The following is a 10,457-nucleotide window of genomic DNA, read 5'->3' as shown; positions in this document are numbered from 1 at the left end:
TGAAAAACACCGGAATTTCAAAAAGGTCAGTTTAAAGGGGTTGTTATTATTTGTTCTAATGTCAAAGGGAAAGAAGTTTTCAGACACACACCACTTGGTATTAGGGGAAGGGAAATATTTTCAAATTTATTTACATACATATATATATATATAACAGTTGTTTTCTTCTACAGTAAAATAATATATTAAATTAGATTAAGTTTATTCTTTCTTTCAAAAAGGGTCCAAGAAGAAACGAGAAGCAGTCCTTTTTTCATTTTCAACCTATAGTTCTTCTAAATTAATTTCTTGTGGCACTGTAAGTGTCTCTTGTCTTTATCCTCTGTTTTTAGTTCATGGAAATCCTGACTCCCTCGAGCCCTAGCCTTCAGGGAGCTTTTTGAAGATTTCACTCCTCCGCCTCGGAGTAAAAGAATTTTAAGGGTTCTTAGTTTAGTTCTTACCCTAGAATTGATTCCAACCGATTTGCTGGTGCTGCCGACATTTGCAGGGGACCTCTCTGTTCCGAGCTGTTGTGATAGCTCGGCTGCTCCTCTGCAGAAAGTTTGTTCTGTGGCTGCCTCCACCTCAGAATTCATAGCTGAACAGCTCGGCTTCCTCCAGCCACCCCTCGCTGGCTCAGTTCCAGTGCTGTGTCTGTCTGGCTGATTGAGCATTTTGTTGCTGTTTTTCTCCCCCATCTCTGCAAAGTGCAGTAAATTCGACCTGGAGGCCTTCCTCGATCCTTCAGAGTCCTCTTCGGTCACTGGCTTCAGGGGACACCACTGCATGGTTGGCTGCTCCTGGCCCAGCCAGCAGGAGCCGGGGGGGCAAAAGCCCCCAGCCCTGGCCACGTAGGTGCGCTTAAGGCATGGCTGCATCTGCTTCATGCCACGCAGACAAAAAATTAACCTCTTCTCTTCCATTTCTGTGAGTATGTAACTTCCACACAAGTGTACGAAGCTCTTAATTGGTCCACTAAGAAAACAATACCTCCTGAGGAGAAGCTTTTTTTACAAACCACCAGAGATATCTCAGCTGATTCTGGCTGTGTCCTGTCCTGTGGTTTTGTTCTTCTTGTCATGACAGAGGGAAATGGGGAGAAAGTCTTGAGGGCGGTTGGGATGTAGCTGAGGGGACTATTGGTTTAGGAATATAGGATAGAGCTTCTGTGTGACAGCCGGATTATAATAGGGAAATGAAGAAGGGTGTGTGTTCCCTGACCGAACCTCCAGCTCCCCACTGCTCCACATCCCCTGCAGTTGGCAGCATCCTCAGCTCTCAGGGAGTGCCCATCAACTCCAGGGGCTGTGACCTCTCTGTTCTTTCCAGACCGTGCTGGTGCAGAAGGTCCCTCCCCTGAAGAAGATACTGGGAAAGCCCCAGGGAGACACCTCAGGGGACTCAGAACATGGTGCTGGGCTGAGTGAGGATGGACATTTTTCCATGTTGGTACCAGGAGAGGTGAATGGCTTTGCCTTTGCCTTTTCTTTGTTTGCTTTGCTTCCCCTTGGCAGCAAGGTCCCACCATGGTCAGCCTGGTGGGACCATCTGTCTCCTCTCCCTCTAAGGGACAGGCAGACAGGCACCGTGCAGGAACTTCTCCTCCACCAAGGAGGACAGACTCTCAGATGCCCCCGGGCTCCCTGCACTGCTCTCCTCCACATGCAGGGATGTCCTTTCCCCCTTTTGACTCCTCACATCTTTCTGCTGAATTCAAGCCTGGCCTCCGTGTTGGCTTTCCCACCCCTGCAGACACTCTCCAAGCTGTCAAAGTGGAAAGGAGTTTCTCAGCAGTGGAAGTGGGTGATGGCACAAGGAGAGCCTTCTCCACTGACAGAGGAATGGGAGGATGGGACAGCCTGCAATGGCTCCTCTGTTGAGGGGAACCATCCTTTGGCTGCTGAATGAGCCAAGGCTGGAAATTGCAGCAAAGCAGGTGAGGGCAGCTGAGGGCTGTCACAGCGAGGTGGGGACAGGGAGACAGTGACATACTGCGGGAGGTGACATCCCTGTGACACTGAACCTACAGGAGAACGGGCACATCAGCAAGGACAAGGATTGTGGGATTGCACTTCCCAGCAGAGCTGCAGGTGGGTGCAGAGCTCTTCACTGCTTCCTTGCTCCCCACAGAGGGTTTGTGCTGAGGAGTTGGCTGCCGGTCTGGGGGAGAGGACGCTGTAACATGTACATCTCATCCCTTGTGACTGGTGAAACTTTCTCTTGCCAGCCACTACAGTCTTATGTCCGATTTCCTGCATCTGCTCTGGCATAAAGGCCAATGCCGTCGGTGGAATTTTAATTTTTTTGATTGTCAGGCAGTTTATACAGCACCTAGACCTGCTGTTTGCAAACAGAGGAGAGCTGGTGTGAGATGTGGTGATCAAAGGCCGTCTGGAGCACAGCGACCATGAAACGATAGAGTTTTCCACACTTGATGAAGTAAGGAGGAGCATGAACCAAACCTGTACCCTCGACTTCTGGAGCTTGGGCTTGGGCCTGTTGAGGGCAGCGATTCGGAAAGCCCCTTGGAAAGCAGCCCTTTGAAACAAGGGGGCCCAGGAAGGCGGGACATGGTTTGAGAAAGAAATCTTGGAGGTGCAGGAGCGGCCCCTGCTGTCCCCGGCCGGCGCTGTGCCCCCGGCCCCGCCCGCGGCGGTTCGTGCCCGGCCGCAGCCCCGGCTCCTCTGGCCGTGTCTGCCAGGGCACAGTAATACACCGCCGCGTCCCCAACACGGGGCCCGGAGAGCCACAGGGTGCTCCAGCGACGCTCTGGCGACACCGACACCTGTCCCGCCTCGTCGGGCAGATCTTTGGAGCCTTTGTGAAAGCTCACGAGGAATTCGGGGCCGCGGCCCCGCAGCTGACGGTACCAGTGGATATAGTCAGTGGTCCGTATGGTCGGGTGTGAGCAGTTGATGGTGATTTCCGTGCCCTCGGGGGTTTGTGCCAACGGCTCCTGCTGCACCTGGGCTCTGCCCGCAGCCACTGCCAGAGAGACAAAGAAGAAAAATATCAGAATTTCTTTTTGTCCTGTGAGTTGTTTCTCAGAAGAAATCCTGCAGAAGCAGTCAGGGACATACAGAGATGATGAGGAGAAGAGTATCCAGAGGACGTCAACATGTGCAGTAATAGAAATGTCAATCATTAGTGGAGACATGAATGTGTGAATTATAGGCAAAAGAAAGAAAGAAAGACAGAGAGGAAAGGAAGGTGCAGTGATAGTTGGACAAAGAAGAGAGGCGTGAATTTTCTGAGGGAATGTGGGATGGTGTAGAGGGAGGGATGGATGGGAGGATGATTCAGGGACAGAGGTTTGTGAAGAAGCCAGAGGGGACGGCAGCTTCCAGGGAGCTGCGTGGCCACCCCAGCCCCAGCCCCGACCCCCAGGGTCCCCCGCCGCCAGCCCCGCGCACCGAGCAGCACCGCGGCCAGCGCCGCCAGCCCCGCGCCCCGCCAGCGCCGCATCCCGCCGCTCCGCCGCCCGCGCCTCGCTGCCCCCGCCAGCCCCGGCTCTCTGCTCCGGACGGGCCGCCTCCCCTCCCATCCCCTCCCATCCCCTCCCATTCTCCCTCCTCTGCCCTCCTCCGCCAGCTCCGCCCCGGCCCGGGCTCAGCCCCCTCCTCGCACAGCACCAGCACAAGCAGCGGCACAAATCCCTTTGGCATTGCCAGCCCCAGCACACAGCTGGGGGCCAGCCCAGACACCACCGACACGCCAGCGGAAGCACATCCACTCCGGGACTGGCAGCACACGGGCGGCGCCGTTCAGGAGCCTCTCTCCCTGCCCACCAGGCAAACCTGCCCCTCCTCACCTCTGCAGCGCTGCTGAGAGCAGCAGCCTCACGGCTGGGGAGGGGGCACGGGGGACTGCCAGGCGTGCTGAGCCACTGCCAGTGTTGCTTACACTGAGGTCAACTCAGTATCCAAGCTTTTACATCTTGAGGAGGTGCAGAATTTTCGTATGAATGTTCTTATTAAAACCATTATCATTACCTCTATCCTTATTCAAATAATTGTAGACGTTTTGTAGAGGAAAAGCCAATTTAGAGATAACGAAAATGAACAGTATGTTTTCTGTGGTGTGCCGGGTGCCTGGGATCACTCTGGAGTTGATCTAGATACGGGGCTGGGAATAAGGGTCTCCGTCTGCCAAGCCCGCAGCCCTTCACCTGCACTTTCAGATGGGTGGGGCAGGGCTGTCCCAGCCCCACCCCTCGCAGGCAGCTCTCTGGTGGGTGCCCCGTGTGCTCCCTGCCTGTGCGCGGGGATCACCTCCTGAGCCCTCCTCCTGTTCCCTGCTCATCCCTCAGCCCTTTCCCTAGGGAATATGCTGTCCTTGCCACCGCTGCGGCTGGGACATCCAGCAGCCCTGCTGGAGCCACGTTCCTCTCTCACACTGTGCATTTTCCCAGCAGAGCAAGGCACAGCCAGAGAGCCTGGGCTGCTGCCCAGCAGGGTCCATCTCCCGTTCCTGGGCAGCTGGGAGAGAGGCGTTTGTCCCGGGCAGATGAAGAAGGACAGGGGAGAAGCCACAGAGGCAGAGGAGACACGTGCTCCCCGAGGGAACTGTAACCAGCCCAGAGAGCTGAGGACAGCACGGCAAGATGTGAAACCTGAGCGGGGAAGAAGCCCCGGAGCTCCCAAAAGCCCAGCAGTGGGTGTGCAGCAGAGCAGGCGATTGCAGCTGGGGAGGGGGGGACTGCCCTGCGAGCTGACCGGGAACAGCCCCTGCCCGTGAGGGAGGTCCCAGAGCCAGGCAATGCTCAGAATGCCATGGGCTGAGGGAGCCACAGGGGCTGCTGCTGGGGGAGGGAGAAACTCAAAGAGAGCATTCCACGCACCGAAAGATAATATCTCTGCCCTCCTTCTTCCTTTGCTCCCCCAAGGGTGTTGTTTGTGGCAGCTCTGCTGTCTTGGGGCTGGGAGGTGGTTTCTGACTCTCTCAGCAAACAGCAGGTTGGTCTCAGCATGAACCTGGGCTGTCTCGTCCTCACTGCCTGCCTCGGCCACCTCCTGGGTAAGTCCTGGCTTTTCATCAGTGCACTCTTCTTCTTCCTCCCAGGAAACACTCAACAGCCTTATCAGGCCCCTGTGGGGAAATACCACTGAATAGAGAAAGATCATTGCAAAGTATCTTCTCGACTTTGCTGTCTTGCATGTGTTCACTCAAGATGCTCTGACTTTTATCAAGGCAATGGGAAAAGAGAGAAGAGAAATCTCAGACCCCTTCTTCTCTTCTCTCCCCTTCAATCCACCTCCCTCTCCTTCTCTCTTCTAATCCAACTGCTGCCACCACAGGCATCTCAGCTGTCTCTGCAGTACCACATTTCTCCCTCTCTAAAGAAAATCAGCAGATCCTGTCAAAGTTGGCCCAGGCACTTTCAAGCTCTCAGCTCACTGACTTTACACATGGACTGTGTCCTATTCTGCCTCCAGGCTGCCAAATATCTGCCATGGTTTCCTTTTCTTCTGTCTGTCAAAACAGACAGGTCTCCCTCTTTGCAAGCTCAGAACTGTGTGTACTCAGGGAGTGAGGAACCCTCAGAGGTGACAGGGATGGATGAATCTTTTTGCTGTTCTTCCAAAGGCTCCTCAACCTGCTGGAGATGTGCTGGTTCCAGCACAAAAGCTAAGGCAAGACAGGCTGTTCCCTGGTCCTTTGAGTAGGAGGAGCAAGAAGACAGAGACAGCAAAGGTCTCCTCAGGATCTTCCTGAGCTCAGAGCTCTGAGATCCTGCCTAAAAGGAGTCTCATCTAACTGTCTCCAGTAGGGAGTCTCCATCTTCCTAAAGAGCAGGCAGCTTCCTCCACCAGGGTTTAGCATCCACTTTGCTTTATCTTGCCACAGTATTTCCCTGTGCAGCTGCTGACCTTCACTTTCTTCCAGGCACCATGGGGCAGGTTGTTGTCACCCAGGAAGATGGAGAAGTCCTGGTGAAGCAGAAAGGCGTCTTCCTGACCACCTGTACATACCAGACCAATTACTTCAATGGATTGTCGTGGTACCAGCAGAGGAAAGGACAAGCCCCACAGCTGCTCTCGTCTCAGGCAGGGGCCGGCCCGAGGCAGAGCGGCCGTATCAGCACGGAGCTGAACACCACGGGGAAATACAGTGTCCTGCAGGTGGAGGAAGTGGAGGTCTCTGACAGTGCCTTGTACCTCTGTGCTGTGCGAGACACCCTGGTGCAGGGAGCTCCCTGGGCTGTGCAACAAGCCAGGGGAGGGAGGGGATGTGTCTGTGCAAGGCTGAGCTTGGGGAAAGGGACCCTCCGCTGTCCCCTGGCAGTGCTGCTTCCCCTGTACACCCAGAGATCTGCAGGCTGAGCCCCTCTTCCAGGAGAGGAGAGTGTCAATGGTCGAGGGGAAAGAGAAGGAGGGGAAACAGTTTCTGGATTGCTCATTCTCACTTATGGATTCCATGGTTCTTCTTCCCAATATCTCCAGGGAGTTGTTGGGCAATTCAGGAGGCTGAGACCACTTCTGCAACGATTCCTTGTGCTGCTCTTGGCTTTCTGTTTTTCCCTGCTGCCCGTGGCTTCTCTAGGGTTTCCACTGGGCTTGTCCCTTATAATGCCTGCTCTGGGTTGTGTCCCTCAGAGTTCCGAGTTCAAAGTAGGATGAAAAACATAAATAAGACGTTATCTGCAATGCTCCTTCCTTGAATTGCATGACTCCAACAATTTCTGAAAGTGCTCAGAAGTGCCCAATGAAAACGTCCAGTTGCTGTGTGGCAGAAGAGGAGGAGAGAGCAGGAAGTTGGGCTGCCTTTTATACCTGCCCTTCACTGCCACACAACCAGGGGCAGCCTCTGCAGAGGTAACAATTTCCCCAGAAGCTCATCTTGCATGCCAACCACCACACCGAGTGCTATGGGCTGTGCTCTCATGCCCTGCACTGCTGCCTTTACATTCCCATATTTGTACCACGCCCATTCCCCAGGGATGAAAGGCCCTGGGATGAAAGGCCCCAGGATTTTGCAGCAGGAATGCAGCAGTGCAGGCACATGACTCATCTCCAGTACTGGATGGATGCAGAGCAGGAGAGTGATGCATCAGCCTGGGTGACTCAGGTGGAGACACTTGAGGTGTCATCCTCAGGAAGAAGTTCTGCCACCCCCAACTGGACACTCATAGGTTGTTGTGCATGGGATGATGTCCCCTTTCCTTGTCTTTCTCTCTCTCCTCAGCTCACCCCGATGCTCACTTGTGGTTGCCTCCCCATGGGTGTGCATTGAGCTGATGGTTTTGATTCTGTCCTGCCTAACGCTGCCCTCAGGAAAGTGCTCTGCACTATTTTGTCTCATCTCCACTTTGTGCAGCCTCTGAGTAAACACAAACTGCCCTGTGCTTGTCTGGCACCTTGTCCTTCCTCTCCATCCTCCAGCTCTGCTGCTTTTGACCTCAGGTGTCCTCAGCAGAGTCCACGGCTGGCTGTGTGTTCCTGCCTTGTGTGCTCTTGGAGCAGCCGGGTTTGCACGGACACATGTGGGGGCACAAATCCGTGTGTGATTCCACACTGGTGTGCACGAGCCTGGGGGTGTGAGTGTGTGTGTGTTTCTGTCTGTCTGTCTGTCTGTCTATGTGTGTGCATGTGTGTGTGTCTGTCTGTGTATGTGTGTCCCTGTGTGTCCATGTGTGTCCCTCTGTAACAGACAGATAACATACAAATGCCAAAAATTATGTTTCACCTTTGTTTCTGCCTGTCAAAAACTTCCTACCAAAAATTCTGTGTCAGTTTTCCACCAGAAGTTCTCACCAAAATTTTCCCACTGGAGTTTTCCTGCCAAAAGATCCTGTTATTGTTCATGGTTATCGTATCTCTGCAAATATCTGAATTGGGCTACGTGCCAAGAAACCACACACAACCTCCTTTGAACACTATAAAAGATGAGGAAAAGTTTGGGAAAAGCAGGGAAAGAGGAGTAGGAAAGAGAATTGGCTATAGCAGCTAAAGATCTCTCCTCCACCTCACCCTTATCTTTTCTTCTGCCACCGTAAGCTGCCTGCCATCACCAGAGACTGGACTTCTGCCGTCTTGAAATGGACTGAGACCCACCATGCCACCCGCGTGAGTTTCTCCACCCTGACCATATTTCTGAGGGCCGAGAGGTGCAGCTGGACCGAGACCTCTGCACAGCCTGGGACACGGCCCGGTGTGAGTGGCGGCAAGGCCCACAGCCTGGCTGCATTCCAGAGAACTAAGACCCCCTGCAGCTAAAGAGATAACATTGAAAGCGGCAGAGACAGAGAAAAAAAAGACAGAAAAATGCTTCTCTCTCTCTCCACCCCCACCTCACAGACCAGTTTGACAGAAAGGTAGATTTTGGTGGTATCTTTTCTCTGCTTCTAAAAGTAATCTTAGCATTTTCCAACCTTTGCTTATTTTTTCCTCTTTCTCTTTGCATCTCTTAGCAATTAATATAAAACAGTTTTGGTATCAACAGATAACTTGTATGAGTTTTAATTTTGCTCAAGGGAATATTCGAATCTAAAAACTCTTTCTGCAATATTTAAGCAGATCGTAACACCCTCATGGGAAGTTCATTTGCTGCCTGTTCAAGGGATACCGTCCTCTGCTCTGGCCCTGAACTCCCCAGAGTAGCAGGTTACCAGGGTCAGAAGGCGCGTGGGTGCAGCTGAGTGCTGACGGCACCTGCCCCCTACAGCTGTGTCCAGGGAAGAGGCAGAGAAATGCAGGTTCTGTCTCCGGAGCCCTTCTCTTCCTGTCCCTCCACAGCTCTCACTCTGCTGCTGCTGATATCGGGCCAGCAAGGCCGGTTTCACTGTCTGTCTGTCTGTCCCTTTTCCACACAGCGGGCAAGGTCAGAATTCTCCCCCTACCCAAACAAAAGATCCTCATGAACCAGAGAATGTCAGTGCCTGCCCGGAACGGATCAGAATATCCAGGAGACGATTTCTCAGGAGAAGTCAGGGACACACATTGCAGCTGACTGGAGTATGCCCAGACCTGTGCTGTGCTGTGCATGTCACTTGGCACCCAGACATTCTGGCACAAGCCTGTGCTTTAGGTAGGAGTAAAACGCCCTGTTTTCAAAGGGGCGCTATTTGCTCCGCTGGAGACACAATTAACTGAGTTGTGTATTTCTGAGAAAATCCCCTGAAAGCTCCAAAGACGAGGGTGTCAGTGAGTCTGAGCTCAGGTGGGATTTACAGCATGTGACAAAGCCCTGCTGTCCCCGGCCGGCGCTGTGCCCCCGGCCCCGCCCGCGGCGGTTCGTGCCCGGCCGCAGCCCCGGCTCCGCTGGCCGTGTCTCCCACGGCACAGTAATACACCGCCGCGTCCCCAACACGGGGCCCGGAGAGCCACAGGGTGCTCCAGCGACGCTCTGGCGACACCGACAGCTGTCCCACAGGCTCCAGCACTGCTTTATCTCCAGTGAAACCCGTTACAATGTGATGCACCGCCTGGTCTGGGAACTGACGGTACCAGTGAACAGAAGCGGTACCCTGAAGTTTGGGGAGGGAGCAGTTGATGGAGGTACCGGTGCCCTCGATGGTCTCTGTCGACGGGTCCTGCAGTACCTGAGCTCTGCCAACAGCCACTGCTAGGAAGGAAAACAGAGAAAAACCGTCAAAACGTGCTTTCTGCTCAGCCCTCCCCGCTGTTTCTCAGAACAAACCCCGCAGAAACAGTCAGGAGCACACAGAGATGATGACGAGCAGTGTTTCCCGAGGATGTCAACACATGTGGTAAGGGCACTCGTGGAACTGAGTCTCCCCAGATCACAACTCATCGATCGTTGGTGGAGAGAGGAATATTGAATGAAACGTGGAAGGATGAGGTCACTGTAGCAAAAAAATGGGAGAAAGAAAGAAAAGACGGAAAGAAAGTAGCAAATGGGAAGGACTGACTGCATGAGTAATACGGAAATCACAATGGAAATAAGAAAACAGGGAGAGTCAAACTATGGAGTGATGAGATTTCTGAGGCAATATGGGATGGCACAGAGAGAGGGATGGACTGCACGACGTAGTAGCCAGAGGGGACGGCAGCCTCGAGGGACCTGCATGGCCGCCCCAGCCCCAGCCCCGACCCCCAGGGTCCCCCCGCCGCCAGCCCCGCGCACCGAGCAGCACCGCGGCCAGCGCCGCCAGCCCCGCGCCCCGCCAGCGCCGCATCCCGCCGCTCCGCCGCCCGCGCCTCGCTGCCCCCGCCAGCCCCGGCTCTCTGCTCCGGACGGGCCGCCTCCTCTCCGCCTCCTCTCCCTCCCCTGCCCTCCTCCGCCAGCTCCGCCCCGGGGCTCAGCCCTGCGCCGGCGCCGCTCGGGCTCTCGCCGGGGGCGGGCTGGATGCCGAGGGCAGGCGAGAGCGGCGGCAGCGCGGCGGCGGTCGGGGCTCTGCACTGCGGAGGCGGCGGGGCCGGGCTGGGTGGCAGAGGAGCGGGTTGCTATCGGGGCGATCAACATTGACAGGCCATGAGCTCCTTTCACCGCCATCGTCTCTTCCCTCACATCCC

At 54.7% G+C, this 10,457-nt stretch overlaps 1 protein-coding gene across 1 annotated transcript; it reads right to left on the bottom strand.

Annotated features, from left to right (window-relative positions):
• Positions 1-2,313: 2,313 nt before the first annotated feature.
• Positions 2,314-10,457, bottom strand: LOC127461757 (uncharacterized). The gene is given in 3 exon segments (XM_051769804.1): positions 2,314-2,676; positions 2,678-2,967; positions 10,069-10,457. Coding segments are annotated over 3 exon segments (705 nt in total). The 5' UTR covers positions 10,121-10,457.

Source organism: Manacus candei, unplaced genomic scaffold (assembly GCF_025592945.1).
Source record: "Manacus candei isolate 608988 ecotype Guabito, Panama unplaced genomic scaffold, ASM2559294v1 h1tg000112l, whole genome shotgun sequence".
Lineage (NCBI taxonomy): Eukaryota > Metazoa > Chordata > Aves > Passeriformes > Pipridae > Manacus > Manacus candei.
This window is presented reverse-complemented; position numbering and strand designations above follow the sequence as displayed.